Raw genomic sequence first — 21,444 nt, forward strand, 5'->3', positions numbered from 1 at the left:
GTGGAGCTACCTTCCCAATAAAAACAAAATAAATCTTTAAAATATAAGGTAAAAGAGTAGTTGACAGAGGCAGAGAGAGAAAAAAAAGGAGAAAATAACAATGACACAGCATCCTTTCCAATATTATTTTTGATTTGAAAGTGCTAAATTGACCCAAAAGGTTAAATATGGTGAGTAAACTTGAGAAACTATGAAAGAAAGCCACAAAAGGGCTAAAAGATAAAAATATATATACACATACATATATACACACACACACATATATATACACACACACATAAATATATACACACACATATCACAATCTCAATTAATGAAAACGCAACTGCCTTGAAAGAAGAAAATTCCAAATAAATGGAATAGAACCATTGCTATAAAACAGAAGGAAATTGCTATAAAATAGAGGGAAATTCTTTTTAAAAGACAATGAAGGCTCTTTTTTTTCCTTTCTCTTCATTGGGAGTCGGCGGGGGGGCATGGCACAGAGAGAGAGAGAACACCCTCTTTCGCTAGTTCATCCCTAAATAGCTGCAATGCCTGGGGCTGGGTCTGGGCCAGGCCTAGGAACTCAACTAAGAACTCCAACTCAACCATCGGAGCCATTGTGTATCATTTCCCAAGCTCCGCAGGAACACGAAACTAGGAACAGAAGCCAATATACGGATATCCTCACTTAATAGTTAGCTTTAACTATTAAGCTATAGGACTGCCTAATAGCTCTGGTTTCTTATGGGAAAATACGGTATGTCAGACAAGAAATTGACAAAACAAAGCAAGGTTCAAAACATACCCACATTTAAAAAAATTCAATTCAAATTTTGATCCTTACATGGATCCACCTAGAAAGATACTAGGTGATCCTGAAAGCTGTAGGTGCGAGTGGTGTGACATGTTAGGCTGCTGACGGGCATGCCTAGACCTGATATCAGAGTTCCTGGTTCAAGTTCTGGCTACACTGCTTCTCATCTAAGTTACTGTAAGTGATGGCTCAAGTAACTGGGTACCTGAAACCTAAAGGGGGGATCCAATGGAGTTCTGGCCCAGCCTTAGCTGTTGTGGTCACTTGGGAGTGAACCAGTGGATGGAAGGTTCTCTTTCTCTCTCAAATGAAATAAGAAATCAACAGCAACAAGCACTTAAAAATGAGTACACATTCTGTGTACAAAAGGCATTAAAAGTGTGTCCATGACTGGGCCCCTTGTGTAGATAGAATTTGTGAACATACACATCCAAAGTGTTAGAACAATTGGCCTGACAAGGGCTAGATGTAGATAGTCTAAAGGCTAGTGGAATGCTAGTTGCTCTGGAAAGCCCCCGCACCTGGGGACATGGAAAACTGCTAAGAAAATGCACTGTGAACTTCACCTAGGAGCCTTTCTGCACATCCCCACTCACCTTATGAGGATCCCCGAGGTGCACTGCCCCTCCTCCTACAGGCTGCTTAAGAAGGGCCTCTGCTGCTGCTTTATAGAAACAAAGCCTGATTTCAAATCCTCTGCTCTCTGTCTGGGCATTCTCTTTGAATCCCCACCACCTTAAAAAAAATCCTTATATATTTTCTACTAAACCATTTTAATGTCCAATTAATACAAATTCCAATTTTATTTCTCCATGGAGATTATGACATTTAAAAATACACAAACCACATTTTTATTTTTAATGGACAATAATTGTGCACTTATTGGGTAGGGTGTACTATTTCAATGCTTGTATACAAATCTGTCATGATGATATGCAAAGAGCAGAATGCTGGAGTAGAGCCCACAGCTGAAAGACTGTATCATTCTAAAACACAGGGAGGAAAGAGAAGGAACGGCATAAAGCCCTATAGCTACAGAACTGTAAAATGGAAATGAAGAATTAAAAGGTGTGATGATCAGATTACAGTAATTGGTATTGCCACTCCTTCAAACATTCGTCATTTCTTTGGGTTGTGATCATTGCAAATCCTTTCCAGTGGCTGTTTTGGAACATGCCACTGACTGATCTCAATGGTAGCCATCTCACTCTTCTGTAGATTAGAAGTTATTCCTGTCAACTATACCAGTCAGTCATCATCCTCTCTCAACCCCTAATCTCTGCCTCACACCACACAACTCTTACCTCATTCTGGAAACTGCTTGTTCTATTTACTCCTAAGAAATCAACTTTTTAGCTTCTGCCTTTCAGTGAAAATATGCAGTATTTATCTTCCTGTGCCTAGAATCTTGTTCTCCAGGTTTGTCTCTGTTGCTGCCAAGGGCGGGATTTCAGTCTTATGTAGCTACCATTGTTGGTCACGATTCACTAGGTCTGTGTCCAGAATCAGATCAAAGGCATTCTTGACAAGGGCTAAATGTCATGCACCTTTGCCATCCTCAAAATGTGTCATGTCTGCTTTAGTGAGCGGCCTCTGCTGGGGCTGCGGGTACAAGCTGAGCAGCCCTCGTGGTGGCAATGAAGATGGCCGTGTGGTTGGTGATGATGCCGGTGGTAACGCAGGATGGAAATGCCCACTATAGCATGGGAGGCATAAGGAGGACTCTGGGAGAGCAGCACTCCTGGCTTACCTGCTGTGGAGCCGTGCCGTTGGACAGGATGTCTAACAGATCTGAAGAGGAGAGAAAGTAGAACCGAGGGAAGGCCAGTCTCTTGGTGTCCAGGTACTCTGCCAGGGCCTTCTCACACAGGCACAACCTGAGGGCACAGAACACGGGATCTCCTGATTCAGATGACCAGATCCTTTACTCACACATGTAATTCCCATGCAAATATGTGTGGTGGTAGAGTAGATGCTGAAACTGGCACGAGAAACACCTATGGATATTTCCACACTATGATACATACTGAGCTATTTCAACCAGTATGGATACATTGAGGCTGTCAAGACCTGACATAGCATACCCTTTGACACACAGGTGATACACAGATAAGCATGTAGCCTAGCAGTGGAGGGACCCTCTTGGGATGCCTGAATCTTACGTGGGAGTGACTTAAACTCCCAGTTTCTAGCTGGTGCACACTCCGCTAGTGATGGCTCAAGAAATTGGGTTCCTGCCACAGACACGGGAGACTGGGATTCAGACCCCAGCTCCTAGCTTCGTCCTGGCCCAACTCTTGTCTATCACAGACGTTTGGTGAGAGAACTAGTAGAGGGCAGCACCTGTTTGTCTCTAACTTGTTGTTTTATCCAAACACACAAAGCAAGGGACACGCGCAGACATTCGTGTGCACCCACTCTAGCAGAGAGAAATGTGGGGGAGGAAGGAAGCCTGAGGGCCTCTCAAAACATTCATGCTAAAATAGAACTAATCTTTTTGTTGTTGTTTAAAAAAGTTTAGTAATTCGTATGTAGTTTTTCCATACTGGACATGCTTCATGAATGTATTGGACAGCCCTCATGTTGCCCCTCCATCACAGACAGGACATCTAACAGACCATCCCCTGCTAAGCAACCACCCTGTGCTCTATAGTCACCCCTGGTACCCCAGGCATCACCTGCTCTGAATATCCTCCAGCTTCTCATACAGGCCAGGTTTGTTGGTTGCTTCCACTACATTTGGAGTTTTCTGAGCATCATAAGCTAACTCTTTAAAATCCAGGTCGATACTTTCAAATCTTTTAGAATCCTGCAAATAAAAACATGGATTTCGGGGGTAAGTGGAATGAACTTCACTGCCCTCAATTCCAAGGAACTCCCCTTGGGTAGCTTGTAGGCTCAGGAACCTGTTCCTGGCTCTTCCAATACTGAGATCAGGGTCAAAGGAGGAAACACCAGCAATTCTCAAACAATTGAGTCCTAGAAACTTCTCACATTAAAAGAATAAATCATCAGGGAGTCCAGAGAGGTTTGTAAGTAATAAGACATCTATCAGTATCATCTCTATCAGGGGCTAAAATTGTAGAGATTTTAAAAAAAAGAATCATCTTTATTCATTTAAAAACTAACAATAAACTCAACTTGCTAGCATATTAACAAACCTTTCAGTAATATTTATTTAAAGATTGATTTTATTTATGTGAAAAGCAGACTTATAGAGAGAATGAGAGATAGATAGATAGACAGATAGAGATAGAGAGAGAGAAGACAGAAATCTTTTACCCAGTGGTGTATTCCCCAAATGGTGGCAACAGCTGGTGGCTGGGTCAGGCTGAAGTCAGGAGCCTAGAAATCCATCCAGGTCTCCCACATGGGACAGGGACCAGGGACTTGTGCCATCCTGCACTGCTTTCCCAGGCACATTAGCAGGGAGCTGGATAAGAACTGGAGTAGCCGGGACTCTATTGGTACTCATTTGAGTTGCTGGCCTTGCAGCCCAATGTACCACAACTCCAGCTGCTCAAATAATTCGTTTTCAAAACAAAAATATGACTTTGAGAAAAAATGGCATCATTTCACTTTTCATTTTTTGCTTCAGATCTCTTTCATGCCCGACCTTCTGGAAGACTACAAGATTGATTCTCATCCATGCTTCTGAACCCAGTATACACTGGAGAACTGCACTGTACACTCAGGGGAAATGAAAAGGGAGAGCAACATCTTAGTATGAGTACTATACAAGTTTTGACCTTGAAGCCACCCTTCAAAAGTTGTAAGGGATCCCCTCACCCCAGATATAAACACACAGTTTCTAAGAGTGGCTCTAGTATCTTTGGGGTCTCATCCAAAGTTTCCAATCTCAAAGTAAATTTTTCCTAAGCATATGTAATTTTATGATATAATTTGACACCACTGTTTTCCTGAAACAAACACCAGCCTCATTGTGCTGCTGGAACGATTTGAGACACTGATACAGTTGTCCATTCGAATACACAGGTTCCACATCTGTAGATTCAGGCAACTACAAACTGACAACATTGTGCCTGTGGTCATCATTATTTCTTAAGACGTGTAAGGAAATAATCATTGACATAGAATTTACACTGCATTAGGTATTATAAGTAATCTGGATATGACTGAAAGGAAGGGGAAGTATGTGTGCAGGTTCTATGAAGGTACCATACTAAGTGACTTGATTATCCCCAAATGGTGGTCATGTGGAGGGTCCTGAAACCAATGCTCTGTGGATACTGAGGGATCTCCAGATATGCAAAGTGATTCAGGTCAACACTTGGAAACTGTATCGTTATTATTACCTAAGAACTATCCTAATGGTAAATGCTATGTGCATTGTCTTAATGAACTGCGAAGTAAGTATTGATATCTGTCCCATTACACAAGGATACATGAAGAAAGCTAGGCACTGAGAGGTGATAGCACTTGTCCCCGTGGCTGAAGCCCTGCTGTCTTTGCCTCCCCAAGAAGACGGGGGATGGGGTGGGGTGGGCAGGTGAAGTACGTTACGATGCTTCAATGAGATGGTTTGCTCCAGTGGAAAATGAAACCATATCACGTTTATGAAAGTACTGGAAATGTCTGTTATAAATGTTCAGGCCAAAAGATGTGGATAGAACTTGTCATCACAGGTGCCTGAACTGTGGTACAGCTGTTTAGGCTGTTGATTGCCATGCTGGTATCCCCCTCAAGTGATGGTTCGAGTCCCAGATGCTCCACTTACAAATCAGCTTCCTGCCAATGTTCCTGAGAAAATAGCAGAAGACGGCCTGCGTACTTGGGCCCATACAATGCGTATAGGAGACTCAAATGAAGCTCTGGCTCTTGGTTTTGGGTTGGCCCAGCACCAGCTTTTGAAGCCATTTCGGGGAGCGAACCAGAAGATAAATCCATCTCTGTCTCTCTTCAAATTCAAATAAGCAAATGAAACTTTCTTCAAAAAGAAGCTGTAATTACACTGACAGTAGTTATGTAAAAATAGGTATAGATGTGAACAAAACTGGGAAATCCTCGTTGAGTGAAAAACAGTTACTAGTTAGGATGAAAGATGGTGGATAATTGCACTATGTTTTGAGATTGTTTCTGTTGTGTTAATAAAAGCAAGCACAAGTATTTAAGTATTTTGCACACAAATCTACGGCACTGTTTAGAAGCTGATGATAATGAATATTTTAATAAAAATTCTTGCATGCCTCCTCTAAACTCTGCAAAAATTTCCACCTAGGTCCTTGCCTGCAAACAATAAAACCAGCTTTTCTTCCTTCAGCGGCATCTGAGATAAATAAAACCTGGTTTATTCAATTTGGCTTATTTGCAACTGCCATCAGGGGATCATTTTCTGTTCCTTCTTATTGTAGACATACAACCTTTAATCTGCGCTATCTGAGGTAATGTGCCTTTGTTGGGGGAGCATGCTTCTAAGTGCTGCACGACCTGTGACATTTTCGAATCCAACTAATTTGTAGGCAAGGAACTCACTGTTCTGAAGGGACACAGAGGAAGTCAGAAAAAAAATAATAATAAAGAAAACAGTTTTCAGATGAATTGGGGTCTATTGAGAGAGGGGCTGGTTAGCAGTGCGTTAATTAGAATTAGCAACAGGGGGCAATCAAACACAGAGAAGCCAATGAGCAGAACACGTGCTGAGGGGCAGCCATTGTTTGGTCTTTTAACTGAGAGGTGGTAGTTAGCGAGCTGGCACCGGCTCGCTGCTCAGCAGCAGCCCCAATTCTCTTGGAAATGAGACTCTCTTTTAGTCAATATCTTCATTTGAAGGATCTGTGGTGCAGCCCATGTAGAGCTGACCCTCCACGGCAACAGCAGTGTGCTCCACCTCCTTTCTTACATACACTTAAAAAAAAATAGACAGTTCTTTTATTTATTCCTTACTCAGCTAAAGACAAATGGCCCGGGGTACATTCTTCTTTTTTCCTCTCTTCCACTGCCTGCCTTTCAGTGGGTGGCAAGATCAGTGTTTGGGGGTTTGGGGAAGGTTGGAGCCCTGCCCAGAAGCTAAAGCCAAGCAGCCGTAAAGGAAAGCCTCTGGACGATGCAGAGGGATGGAGGGAGTTTCCTGGACTTGACAGCAGGGTTTCCTCAGCAGGTACCTGGGGTAGCTGAGCCCGGATATCTTCAGAGCCGATGAATATGCTTTCTAGGTGAGACCAGGCTCGTTGCACCTCGAACCAGAGCGAGAGGACTGCGTCAGCTGTGGACAACTTCTTCTGCCAGCCTGACACTTCCTCCAGGAAGAAAGCAATGTACTTGGATGTCATCAGGTTCTGGAGTTGGACCTGGTTATCCTCTAGAACTTCAATGAGATCCTCATCGGACCGCAGCAGGGGGACGTGGGTCCGTGGGTGGGGCTCGTACTGGAACTCCATGCCAGCCCATGTGGTCTGCAGCTCCCGGAGGGTCTTTTCCATGGCCATCTCTTTCACGGCTTTGTCCACAATGCCCCGGACCTCGTCTTCAAAGTGGTGCAGCTGGAGCTGCAGGAGGTGTGCCAGGGTGATGCTCTCGTCCATGGTGAAGCTCACACCCGTGGCCTGCATCAGCTGCCTCCAGTGCCGCTCCCGGATGGCCGGATTCTGCAGCTCAGCCACTGCCCTCAGGGAGGTCAGGGTGTTCAACACAGTGCTCTCCAGGCCTGTGAATGCGTCCCAGGCCCTGACCTCCTTGTCGAGGTTCCGGATGTGCCGGGTGAACCTTTTGCATTCCAATTCCATGGCCTCCACGTTGATGTCCTGCCACCGGGTGGTCTCCCAGGCACGGATGCTGGAGGTCACCATTCCGATGGTGTCCCAGAGCTCTTTCAGCTGGCAGACTTCCTTGCGGCACTGCCGCAGCTGCTTATAGTCAGGAACATTGACCTCGAACAGGCTAGCCGACTCAGCAATGGAGGCCATGATGGATTCCATCTGCTGGATCTCCATGTGTCTGGCATCCAGCGTCTGATGAGGGTGCAGGCTGTCAAATCTGTAAGACACGATGCACTCTCTTTGTAACTCAAGTCCATAGGATCCAATTCTCAGAATTACTAAGGCGATAGCTGCCGAAACCCTTCAAGCTCTAGCATTTTCAGCAAAGAGCAGGGCTTTTCTCGAAAACGTCTAAATCTGGGAAGAGACAAAGTCTAGAGAAGGTTGGGTGGGAGGAGTGCTAGAGGTGAGGTGAGAGGTGATAGACAGGAGCCTCTGCTTGGGTTCTTTCCTCATAGCTGAGAAGGTAACAAAAATACCACCATCTTCACCTTCCTCAACGTTCCTATCCAGGTATTGAGATGTTCTTACCCAAACCCCCTTTACACTCTTCCCTTCATTTAGCTGTTGGCTTCTATAAGACCACATAAAACCATAGAGCACTGTTGAGTCCTTGTAGAAGATGGGAAGTGGGAGCTGCTGACAGGAAACCAGTGGTAGACAAGTTTTCTTGCATGTGCAACCCTGATCCATCCTGACATTCCTCCTTCTAATGCAATGTTCTCTCAAACTTGGCTGCTGGTTAGAGTCTTCCAAATGCTCTTTAAAAAAACCTGCTAAGAGCTCACATAGTGCCACTCTAGATTAAGTTGCTGTCTATGATGCCAACATCCCACAAGTTTGCTGATTCCACTCCTGGATGTTCCACTTTAGATCCAGTTCTGTGCTAAAGCTACCATGAAAGCAAAATCTTTAGGTTCCTGTACCCACATGGGAGTCCCAGATGGAGTTCCAGACTGCTGCCTTTGGCCTGGCCCAGTTCCAGCCACTTGGAGAGTAAACCAGCAGCTGGAAGATGTGTGTGTGTGTGTGTGTGTGTGTGTGTGTGTGTGTGTGTGTGTGTCCTTCTCGCCATAGTTCCCCACGCCCAGACTACTCAGACCAATTAAATCAGAGTCACTGGTGGGGTAGGGGCCAGACAGCAGTGTCTTTCACATTCTCCCAGTAATTCCTGCAGGTCAAGGTCATGTCCTTGACCATAGTGAGGCTCACATTGCTGGCCTATATCAGCATCACACATCATTACCCTGAGTGGGAGAACCTCTCTCAGCGACCCTGAAGACTCAGTGTAAAGTGCTTACTAAGCAGGTGAGCGGGGAACATCAGGACTGCAGAATATTTAAAATGCCCCAAATCATTTGGTCTGGTCCTGCCTAAGGCAACTGCAGGCAGAACTTGAAATTCAATAACTCTACCTCTGGATAATTTTTAAGCTGATAATTTTTCATGATCTGTGAATGATGTAAGAACTCTCCAAATTGGCCTTCACAATTCCTATCCAAATTCCCCAGCCCTGGTGGTGGTGGTCCCCTTTCCTTTGTTGTGAACCTCAAGCCAGGTTCCTCCTCTTCCAAACTGCCCCCAGTGATCTCCTTCTAGTGGCTTGTCCCCACTCTCTGGGCTGCTCCCTTCTGCATCGTGCAGCTGGGACAACATCTGGCTCTGTACCGGCTCAAGCAGGCACTGTGTCTCACTTGACACTTGGTGTGCACATTTCTGCACCCTCTTCCTCCAGGGCTTCAGGCACATATCCAATCCCCTGGCTCTGGATCCTCCTGCCAGCCCAATGTGCTCCTGCTACCCCAGCAGGCGTGCATTCCTGTCAAGAGTCTGCCCGTGTTAGAACCCTGTGTTCAAAGGAAGCCACACACAGTCAGACAATGCTGCTTTGGTGGGGAGCACTCCTAACCCAAACGTTTAAGGAACCTCTCTCATTTCCTTCTTTAATTTCCCTTGAATCTCTGTAACCCCCAATTCAGGTTTCCTTGTCTTGCTGTGCCTGGAGGGCTAGATCTTGGGACTGCCATGACCTCAAGGGGTAGGCTCTCCTGAATCAGAACAGGGCATGCCAGGGCTCATCATTAAGGGGAAAGTGGAGAGAAAATGAGTGTTCAGAGAATGAGCCATTTCCTCCTGTTTATTACTTGAGGTCATTTCCGAAGCTTGTGGGAAATGGAAGCAAAAGATGTGCTTATTTTTGGAGCAAGAATTTTTGCAATCTGTCTGTGTAAGAGGTCTTCAAGAAGTTCATACGAATGTGTACTACAAAAAGGAAAACTATGTAATGTTTTTAGCTCCAATATAAGCATGGTTTCATACCCCATTTCCACAAACTTTTTGAAGTACCCTCTTTTGTGTGTGTTTCTATTTGTGGGCGCACATGGCTGTGTGCATGTGGGTTGGGGGGAGCTGCAGAGAGGAAGGGAGTTCTTTTCTTGACCTGCCCCTCTTCTTCACTTGCCTTTAGAAAATCTGATGTGATGGATGGATTTAATCCTAATGAAAGTCATTTGCCTCAACTTCTTACCACTTACGCCTGATTGCCATGCAACACAATATCAGCTATGCATACTATTAAATTAAAGTCAGATTAACTTTGATGCTTGTTATGTTTGATTCCTTCTTGTTCCATCCAAATCACTTTTGGCTCAAGGGCTTTTGTTGTAGATTTTGTATCTGTGTGTGTTTTTTTTAAAATTTATTTATTTGAAATCTAGGGTTACAAAGAGACGGAGAGGAAGAGAGAGATCTTTATCTTCTGGTTTATTTCCCAAATGGTTGCAACAGCTAGAGCTGGACTAGGCCCAAGTCAGGAGCCTGGAACTCTATTCAGGTCCCCTATATGGATGTCAGGGGTACAAGCACTGAAGCAAACTGCTATTGCACCATCAGGGTCATTATCAAGGAGCTGGTTTGGAAGTGGAGAGGTCACGACTAAAACCAGCACTCATGTGGGATGTTGGCATGGCGCGCAGTGGCTTAAGCTGGGCACCACAATTTCAGCCCTGCAGATTTGGATCTTAAGAGAATGTCTGAACACCACTTGCCTGTCTGTGCTGTTCCTCAGCCTCTAGGTATTTCGCAAGAGAACAGAAGGTTGGAATTAGAGAGATAGAGAGAGCCCTCTGTCTACAGCCAAGAACATTCTCCTTTATGGGTGATTTTTTTTAATGGACTAGAAACAAATAAACAATAACATCATCTAGGCCAGTGGCCCAGCACAGAAGATCACGAAGCATGAGTGGTTTTCTGGCTGTTCACTTGCTCAGACTAAGTGCTGGTGTATGCAGGTTTTGCTTTATGAACCTACACTTAGCCTTTCTGTGTTCATCTAAGATCTATAAAGTTCCAGATGAATTCTGTTTAATTTATTAATGGAGTATGACTCAGAAGTAACTGATTAGAAGTGAGCAATTGCAGAATTCGGTTATACACAAAAGGTAATAAATGCTTGCTCACCGTTCTTCCCTCAGCATATGTGAGCATCCTTAAATCAATGCTGGCTCCTCAAATATTTGTAAGAAGCAAATATTTGTCAAACCTATTCCAAATTCAATCCACCCTGTGGCATAATTTTTATGTATAGTTTAAATTTGTGGACAGCCATTTCCTGTAGTTGAGCACGCATTAAAAAAACTAATTTGGCCTAAGTTGTGGAAGTAACCTCTAGACGTGAAGACAGGTAGCCTCCTAACATTTCAAATCTCTAGTGCAAATTGTCAGAGTACTCAGAGGCCTGATTCATGCGCCTAATAAACTTGAAGCCATTCTCCAGATCTTGGGGGAATGATACAGTGTAAGAACAAGAATGTAATTGGAGGCAAAAGGGTGGGCGAAGTCTGTGAGATTGAAACAATAATGCAGACTTTTTTTTTTCATCTAAAAGAGAAACGTCTGGAAGGCTTGGATAAAATGAAAGTATAGTGGAGACCAGTATTGTGGGGTAGCCTGTCATATGGACACGATGTGAAACCTGGCTGATGCACTGCCAACATAGCTCCCTACTTAATGTACCACAAAAAATGGTAAAAGAGGGTGCAAACGCTTGGGACCCAGACATCCATGTGAGAGACCCCAATGGAATTCAAGGCTTTGGCCTGCTCTGCTCTAACTGTTCCAGTCATTTGGGGAATGAAACAGCAGGTGGAAAATGTCTTTCTCTTTCTCTCTCGCTCTCTCCCTTACTCTCTCTGTAACTACGTCTTTCAAATAAATAAAAATAAATCTTAAAAACTACAATGAAGAGAAATGAAAATACCATGTTTGTGTGTGTAATATGTTAGAAAAAAGGCTTGATTCTTGCTTGATTCAGACATTAACATAGAGACAGTGAAGAGTAAATGATTCCAGTTGTTCTTTCAAAGCTAGATACTGGTCAGTGTTAACCCCTATGCCACATTTGCATAAATGGTGAATGATGGCACACTCCTTGATACCCACGTATGTCACAAAACACAAGGTGTCCAACTCTGAACTTGGGATCCCCAATCCTTCAGGTTCTGGGCCTGCCCATCTCATTGGGCAGTGGAATTACCGTCTACCTGCTTGCCAGCAGATGGTCTCTGTCTCCCCATTGCTCATATTTCATCAGTCCTGCTGATTCTTGTCTCCTAAATCTCTCCCAAATCCATTTATTTTTTTTTTCTCTGCTACTGCTTCAGTTTGGGCCCTACCACTACTCATCTGAGCTGTGGTGGCCACTCTTATTGAATACCTAGTCTTGAGACTGTCTGGCTCCATTTTGCTTTCCATAGCCACTAGAAGGTATGGTTCAGATTACAGATGATGGTTCAACTTGTGCCTCCTCCCTCCCCCGTTTTTTACCTGTATGATGATATGAAAGGAATGAACATTAGGAAGTTTGAATTTGTGCCTTTCCCCAGGCTAGCAATCTGTAGTTTGATCCTTTCTTGTGGTGCTGCATGGAGGCAGCAAACACAGGCTCCATCCAGGCCCACAGTCAGGGGACAAACAACCTATCCTTTAGAGTTTGGTGAGTTTCTAAGCCAGGAAATTCAATAGCTTAGGTGTGTCAATCACATTTTTCACGTACAGCAATTGTAGCTTAGATTGCTTGTTGGTGCATAATTGCATCGTAAGTTGAGGATTATCTCTAAGTTGGTCTCACACATCAATTTCCCTGTGGCTCAACACCAGAACATCTGGACATCTCATTCTCATCTCCCGCTCCCTGCATCCCAGACACACCTACCTACTGCTACTCTTCAGCATGTTTCTCACTCTGCCTTCCTTTGGGCTATGTGTTGCTTCCTTGCCCAGAAAACATTTTTCTTACCACTCATCCCCTATGGGGGGTCCAAAACTGATTGTATTTACCATTGGCTCAATCATCATTTTCTATGGGAGTATGTAAAATACATCCTTAGTGGGGTTTAAGATAGCAACCAGGGTTCATATCTTGCTGCTAATTTCTGACACTGTTCCTAGCTTTCTATCAGTCCTCGTGTTTTGGGGATGTGTATCATCTCAATATTCTAACATCGACCTCAGGTTATATTCTCTTTAATCTTGAGACCACACTGGAAGCCTAGATCAAGTGAATGATTCAGATCAACTGCTAGAACAAGGTCAAGATGAATAAATGACATGTCTTAAGCTATTGATATGATCCCTGGAGACAAAATGACTAACGTCTCTCTTTTCTCCAATTGTTAAAAAGACAACTGGCACCATGGAAGTAATACTAAACCCTTATGTTCTCATGCATGTGTCCTATAGGGGAGCACCTGATGGGAAAGTGCCTTCCAGAAGAGGCTTCCAGATACTCAGAAATCTACATTGCCATCTTAAGAACATTAGTGAACTTCACTGAGCTAGAGCTCACAGGGCTAGCTTGTCGTACTTCCAAAAACAGCCTGCCTTGGTCTTGTTGTGGGTAATAAGCCTGTATATCCTAATATCATGGTTCAAGGTCATGTGCATTAGGGCAGGAAGACCAAAGAAGAAAAGGCTGCCAGAAATGTGGAGAGTTCTTTTCACTTAAGTGGAGAGAAATAGTTGCTAGTTTTAGGGGATGTGAAAATTTTGAATCATGGTATGGTGATACAACCAGTTATTGTGGTGTGTGAGCACTCCTCTAGGAATATTGCTGATGTAATCTGGAATTAAGAACCAAAGAAGGGGTAAGAATGATAAGCTCAGCAGTTAAGACACCAGCATCCCAAATCTGGGTTGCTGGCTTCAATCCTTAGCCCTGGTTTCTGACTCCAGGTTCCTGCCAATAAAACTCTGGGAGGCAGTAGACGATACCTGGTTTCCTGTCATCCATATGTGAAACCCTAACAAGTTTCTGAGTGCTGCCTCTGATCTTGGTCCAGCTTTGGTCGTTGTGGGCTTTTGGAGAGTGAACCAGCAAAAGGGATATTTTTTTTCCTCCCTCTCTGCTTAAATAAATACATAGCAACTAATTATAAAAAAGAACCAAAAGAGGATATAAAATGTAGCTTGGACGTGGAAAAGGAACCTGAACCCAAGTGATCAGAGTTCACAAAGTCCCTGCTGAAGGGCAAGGTCCTAGAGACACATTCATTTGCTTTTCCTTCATCAGCGACAAGAAGATGAGAAGCTGAGCTTAACCTGTGTGATGCAATCAGGAGCAGAAACTTGTGTTCACAGAGGAGCACTATCAGGGTTTGCAATTTAGAAATTCATAGATGATTTAAAAGGGAAGGAATTGGAATTAAAGTCATTTGTCACATACAACACCTCAAAACTGTAAAAATGCACAAAAACCAAACTAAGCAACAAAACACATGGGTTGACACCCGTTAAGATCCCCTTCTGCAAGAAATCTATAATTCTGCTCGAGTCTCTTGACAAGAAGAGAAATATATCAAAATTGCAGTAACATTTGGTTTCCCACACTGCTGTGAGCAGTTCTTTTGAACACATTCTCTTCGGAAGATTCATCTGCATGTCAAATCAGCAGATGTGAATTTGGAAAACCCAGCTTTTAAGAGTAACTGTATCCTCACAGCCACCAGATACGGGTGCTAAGAAAGAAAAAAACGAATGCAGCTATCAAATGAAAATAAAACTAAACTAAAAAAAAAAAAAGAAAGAAAGAAAGAAACGCAGCAGCTGATCAACATCCACACAGTGTTACAATGAACGAAACACGCCACATCCCTCACGGACACACAAAAGCACATTGGCATTCTTTTCTTTCTGGGAAGGCGGTCTCAGAGATCTCTTTTGGGAAGATATTTTTTTTAAGCATCTTCTTTGGAAATCTTCTCGTGAGACAGTTGATGCCAACGTATTAGTGTTCCAGGAAATGGAAATGCGAATTATGCTAATTGTCTGATTTGATCCGGATGTGCCGCTTGCTTGTGTAGAAGTGTTGTTCTGTGCCCCATTAATGATGTGCAAGTACTATGTGTTCGTCAAAATTTAAAGAAAATTAAATCATAAAGAAAATGAAAATTTCACAATGAAAGAGGAAGACAGAGCAGCGTCGTTTATGCCTGTTACCTTTGGTGTGGTTATTAAAACTGAGTAATGGCACTAAGAGTTAGAAGCCATTTTCCTCGCCAGCTTTGGCCTTGCATGAGCATGTGTTCAATTTCACAAATTCAATTCTATATGCAGAGAGACGTCAAAGGAGTAAGCCTTAGCCTGGGAAAGAATAGCCCCCAGAGGAGTCCCACATGTTTTGAGCAATAGATATTTCTTGGGAACAAGGGCCTGGCCCCTGTGGCAATTATTCTAAAGGGATATAGACTCATTTGGAACTACATGCCCTGGCAGGATTGCTTAAAAGGAAGCAATTATTTCCCTTTAGGGTGGCAGTTCTCCAATTTAGCTGCACATTGTAATCACCCCGGCAGCCTTACAAACTAACACATGGATCTCGCTTCCAGAAACTGTAGCTTAGTTGGCTGGCAGGGCACACTGGGCAGTGAGGGTTTTGATGCTAATGTGTAGCCAAAAGAGCAGGATATTGTTGGAGCATCACATTCCCTGTGTCTTGTACCTTAAGTTGTCCCCTGCCTCTTAATGCACTTGCTTTGCTCCTTCCAGCTCCGAGAATGGTGCTGGGGAAGTCATAACTACTTTACAAATGTTTGACGAATTAATGGTAAGAATGGCCTTTACAGAAGGTAGAGAAAAGGAAGGGATGGGAAGGGACTAACGGGTTCCATATCATAGCCAGACGGGAGGAGAGAGCTCTGGTGTTACTATTACCTAGAAGGGTTGGTACAGCTAGCAAAAGCCGTATGTATAATTCCAAATAAGCAGAAGAGAAGACTTTTAGTTTTCTCCTCAGAAAGAATTAGAACTGTTGGAAATGGTGGATAACAGAAATTTCCTGATTCACTATATATACGGATTGAAAGAACTCTCTATGTCCCATAAACAATTTTATTATCTGTCAAAGAAAAACATTTAAAGATTCTAGAACTTGATGGTGTGTCAGGTTGGGTGACCAACCAACCAAGCTGGCCTGGAACAGAGGGGTTTTCCAGACATGACAATTTCAATGCTAAAATCAGAACAGTCAGTGGTGAAAACCAGGAAGGTTGGTCACCATATTGCAGAACACATATAGCTAAAAGCTTTCTAGAATGATCTCTTTAGTCCTGAACACAATTCTATGAAGTGAATGCTAACCACACCTGCACATAACTGATGAGAAACCCGAAGCGAAAGGCACCAAGTCACTGGCCATGTCACAAGTAGTGAGGAGTAGACTCCATGGCAGTTTCCAGGGAGCCTGGATTCAGAGTCCAAGTACTGAATCGTTTGATTTAGGAGAGCTTCAAGCTATGGAAATGTGGAATTAATAGTACTCGGTTTCAAATTTTTTTTGAAAACCATGGATACATTTTTTTATAATATATATTTCCCATGAACTTTTTGGAAATTGCTTATGCTTCCTTTCTAATAGTTGCGATTTCTTTTTGAAAATTGATTTGTTATTTTCCTAATCCTGCTGGTAAGTAACTTCTCAAAATGAAAAAGTTCGTTACTCTTTACATAGAGCAAATTTCCAGTTTGGAAATTTCCAAGTCTGTCTAAGCAAAGCCAAAGAAGACAAAAGCCAGAAACTCAATGCAGGGGAACAGAAAACCCCTCACGGAAATGGAGGGATGGGAGGGGACTTGATGTGGCTGGTCCACGGGTAGACAAGGGACTGACTGCTGGCTCAGATCTCCTGAAGCTGACCAACGCTCTGGTAGCAAACCCCTGTTTGGTGGCTGCACCAGGAAGGAAACCTCTGAGAGTGAAACCCTGATGTGTGTTCAGTGGAGTTCATGTGAGTGGCACTTTCTATTCTACCCTGGCTCTGCTTGTATGCAGACCCATACTAACAAGTACAGCAGTGCCTACCTATTGTAGTGCCAAGAGAAAACTCCCTGAAGCAAGCCTTCAACTAAATCCTTCCTTTTGGCTACCAGAACACCTTCTCAAATAATTTAAGAAGTCTATCAGGCATTCTATAAAGCCAAAAGCAGAGAAGTCTGGGAAGACTCAGAACACTTTTCTTTAACCATATACATACTTGGACATACAAGAAGATCCTTGATTTTTTTTTTAAGGCCATGAGTTTGGCAGTGTTTGTACAGTCATCTCACATAGGTCATGGTAAGACTCTGCCTGCGTTGGTATAACATACCAACCAAAGGACCTGCACGGAAGGGAAGGCTCTCACTTAGTCTTCCTCTGCTGAAGACTTAACACCAACTCAGCAGGAAGGTCAACAGTGACTCAGGGATGGCAAAGTCTCCAACAAGTGAGAAAGCAGAGGTGGCTTTGGTCCTTACCTGAAGGGGGCTTCTTTGCGGAATCGCTCCCAGAAGCGCTGCTGTTCAGAGTCAAAGGCTGTGCATTTCTGGCGGAGGACGGCCACTTCATTCGCCTGCAGTGGGGCCACCTGCTGCCGCACAGTGATGGCCATCTTTTTTATGTTGTTCCATTTCTCAGGCAGCTCCTGCAAGAGAAAACGTCCTTGTGGTCAGCCCCACACAATGCTCCCGCTTCACCGTGATCCTGAAGCTGGGCCGACTCCACATGCTTTTATGACATACCTGAGGGTCACACCGAGATATGATGGTATCATTTACTCACACTCTAGACTTCTCCCCACCCCACTCTTCTTTGACCTGCCTCCCTGGTTTCCTAGTCTCTCAAGCATCATCTAAATTCAATCCACACTGTCCTGATTCTGAACCTCTAGCCAGGAGCATTGTGGCTCATACCCCACACTTTCCTCTTACCCATCCTATCCCTCAGACCTAATTTTCTTCCTCTGAATTGAAAACTGGGTTCATTTGTGATTCTGAGTGGTGGGGAAGCCTCCTTCCTGTTTAATTCTCTCCTATATCTCTATCATAACAAATAACTGAGTTTCCAGAATGTACTAGATATCACACATATGTCATGTGCTACAGTTCCAAAAACATAGACCCTGGCTAAACACCAAGCCCTCTTTGTGATTTTTTTCAGTTATCTCACCCCACCCCGAAATCCTAAGACTTCAACCTCTTTTTATAAGAAATCCATAAATGCACTGACCTCTAGCTGGCTAAACACCGTTTCTGGCAATTCTTGCTCGTAGGTCTTCAGCAATTCGATAGTTTGCTTTAGGGGCTCAAACATTTCATCAGTGCCACTCTGCCGTTCTTTAACAGCCACAAGGTGGCCCATAATCTCAACCAGCCCTTGGAAATCTCCTTTTTCGACTTTCTTGAGCAAGCCACTTTCACTATTTGTTATGAACTCTTCAAGGTCGGCCAAGCTGATCAACATAAAGAGAACTTGAGTCATTTCCCTTTCATGTTTCAAAAGCAGTATTTCTTTTCTTCTTGAACAATCATGGCTATTAGCATGCAAAGCTTCCCAGGTCTGCTGTGCATTCTGTAGATGCTAATTCCTGATGTTAGGAATATGGCCTTTCTGGGGTGGGTGCTTGACTCATTTTGCAATGCCCACGTGCCATATGGGTGTGCCTAGCTTGCCTAGCTTCCAGATCCAGTCGTGCTTTTGATTCCAGCTTCCTACTAATGCATACTATGCCAGGTGGCACTTGATAGCTCAAGTAATTTGGTCTCTGCCGCTAACACAGGAGACTTTGGTTGAGTTCCTGACCCCTAGGCATTTGGGAAGAAAAACAGCAGATGGGATTTCTCTCTCTCTATCTCCCCCTCAAATAAAGTTAATTTTAAGTAAGATAATATGTCATTTTCCATAAGTGCAAGGTCAGGGTGGGAGACAAAGACTGAGACTCATCCTGTGGAGGAGCCTCGGCTGGCACAGCAGCTCAAGTGTGATCTGAGGTAGGATCCTGAACCAGAGAAAGAACCTGAGTGGCATAACTGTTGGCACTGGAATAGGTCTATAGATAGCTGCTCATTGTGCATAAATATTAACACCCTGGTTTCACTTACATGAAGGGTAAAAGGAAACTGCTGTTTTTGCAGGTTTAAAATTTAAGTCTGAGATTATGTCAAAGTTCAAAGTAAGAAAAAAACCACTATGGTCTCTAGAGTCAGACACGTTTGGGTTTGATTTTGATACTTGTTTTTACATTTTATATTATTCATTGGAAAGACAGACAGACCAGACAGACAGAGCAGGTAGACAGAGATCAAGTTCAAAGTAAGAAAAAAACTATGGTCTCTAAAGTCAGATACATGTGGGTTTGATTTTGATGCTTGTTTTCACATTTTGTGTTATTCAAGAGACCAGCACATTGAGAGCCGGATAGAGAGTATGTGTGGATTTACTTCCTTGGTGCCTGCTCTAGCTGAGATGGACAGGCTCAAGCTAGCAATCAGCTGGGCTCTCCCATGTGAATGGCATGGACCCTACTCCTTCAGCTATTACTTGCTACTTCTTAGTGTTAGTATTAGCAGGGACCTAGAATCCCAAGCACTTCAAGATAGCTTGTGGGTCCCCCAGTGACATCTTAACCACTGTACCAAATGTCGCTCCTGATTTGGGCAATTCAGTAAGTATGTGACCAGGCCCAGGTCATCCAACATCTCTGAGCCTAAATTTCTTTACCCAGAAGACTAGAAAAAAAGTATTTCTTATTATTTGCCGAGAGTTAAATGAAACTCATTCCCCACTTTAACAAATATTCACTGAATCGCCATAATAAACCCTAACACGCTTCCCATTCCTGAGATACAATGATAAGTAAGAGAAACAGATTCCAACCTTATGAAGGAGACATCCTGGTAGCAAAAAAATAAACGGAAATAATTCAATGAAACGAATTTTGTAGTTTCCACACAATAACGGTTTCTAATGGAAAAAGCAAAGATAAGGAGGAAAGCACTAAAGACAGAAAGGGCTATTTTCTAGGAAATGGTCAGATAGGGCCCTTCTGTGGAGGCGAACCTGAAAGGAAAAGTAAATCATGCAAGGGAAGGAGCCATAGAAAGAAATGGGAGAATAATCCCAGTGGAGGAGTGCCACGTGCGAAGGCATTGGGATTGGATGAGGTTGGGTTTATTCAAGGAAAAGAGAAAAGTCAGAAAAGGCAAAAGCCTGAGGGGTAGGGTTGGCACAGTGGCACAGGAGCTTAAGCAATAGCTGCAATGCCAGCATCCCATATGAGCACTGATTAGATTTTCTGTCCCTTGCTAATGTACCTGAAAGAGCAGAACAGATGACCCAAGTATGTGGGCCCAGCCAATCATGTGGGAGCCCCAGATGGAGTTACAAACCCTTGGTTTCAGCCTGGTTCAGCCTAGTCTCTGCAGTCATTTGAGCAGTGCATCAGTGGGTGGAAGGGTGAGCTCTCTCTCCCAGCACTCTGCCTTTCGAGAGAATAAAAGTAATTTTTTTTTTAAAGACATGAGGGATATAGGAGGAAGAGAATCAGTGAGGGTCAGTAATATAGGGTCTTACTGGCTGTAATGAGAAGTCCAGATTTTATTTAAAGTGTGAGAATTCTGAGTAGGAAAGGCACAATTGATTTACTTACTAAAAAATTTTCTGTAGCTGGAGGAGAACAGATTTTAGCTGGAAAGTAATTTTGCTACATATGATTGGATTAGTTATCAATATTTTATTATATTAATTATTAGGGAGTCAGCAATGAAAGCCAGGAGGACAGCAATGGACTGTTGGGGCTGTCCAGGAAGTTTTCAGCTTCAACTTAAGACAGTTGGTGTGAGAACTGATCAGAATTCAGAAAGTCCAGCAAAATCACACAGATAATTTATATCAAACTACACATTTTTAGCAGGAAAAACATGTTGAAATAAGCTTCAGTGTAAAGCCAGACTTTTGCCCAAACAAAATAAAACCATGGAACAATTAGATTGATGATTGATTATACTACAGCACAAATGGAAGCCAGGACAGAGTAAAATAATAGAATAATCTTTTCAATATTCCAAGGAAGATTATATTATTTTGTAAATTTTTTTTCTTCTCCAAAACTATTTTTTTTTTCAAGAATAAGGCAAAATAGTTAGATTTAAGAGAAAAAAAAAGAAAGAATAACAAATTTCCATCAGTAGATCTTATCTAAATGTACTTCCAAGGGGTGCACCCAGGTGGCAGGTGTATAACACAGAAATATTCAAAGAGTAAAGATACTCGTAAAGATGTTGATAAATCCAAGTATTGTTGTATAGACAGATATACAAATAAAGCATCAGAGCAATCTAAGTGACAAGGAATTGTAGGATATAACCTGATGATAAAACATTTTTGTATGGACTGTGAAGAGAGCAGGAATGTTAAAGAAAATTTTATTTGTTTTAAGGGCACTTATTGAAACAGAGCGGCATAGCACAGCACTGAAACAACAGAGGGAAAATGGAAAAAGGAAAAATGAAACAAAACAATGCAAGTAAATAACAAACGAAGAAAGGAGAAAGAAAAAGA

General features: G+C 43.1%; 1 protein-coding gene across 1 annotated transcript in view; it reads right to left on the minus strand.

The window, feature by feature from the left end:
* DNAH9 (dynein axonemal heavy chain 9) overlaps positions 1 to 21,444 on the minus strand; it is a 283,503-nt gene that overhangs the window by 192,799 nt on the left and 69,260 nt on the right. The window contains exons 18-22 of the mRNA XM_041000388.1: positions 18,115 to 18,337; positions 17,364 to 17,530; positions 6,922 to 7,792; positions 3,478 to 3,608; positions 2,550 to 2,676 (exon numbers count right to left, since the gene is read on the minus strand). Of these exons, the coding sequence (XP_040856322.1) occupies positions 2,550 to 2,676; positions 3,478 to 3,608; positions 6,922 to 7,792; positions 17,364 to 17,530; positions 18,115 to 18,337 (1,519 nt within the window). The remainder of the gene's footprint in view (positions 1 to 2,549; positions 2,677 to 3,477; positions 3,609 to 6,921; positions 7,793 to 17,363; positions 17,531 to 18,114; positions 18,338 to 21,444) is intronic.

Source organism: Ochotona curzoniae, unplaced genomic scaffold (assembly GCF_017591425.1).
Source record: "Ochotona curzoniae isolate NIBS_2020 unplaced genomic scaffold, NIBS_Ocur_1.0 scaffold_2453, whole genome shotgun sequence".
Taxonomy (NCBI): domain Eukaryota; kingdom Metazoa; phylum Chordata; class Mammalia; order Lagomorpha; family Ochotonidae; genus Ochotona; species Ochotona curzoniae.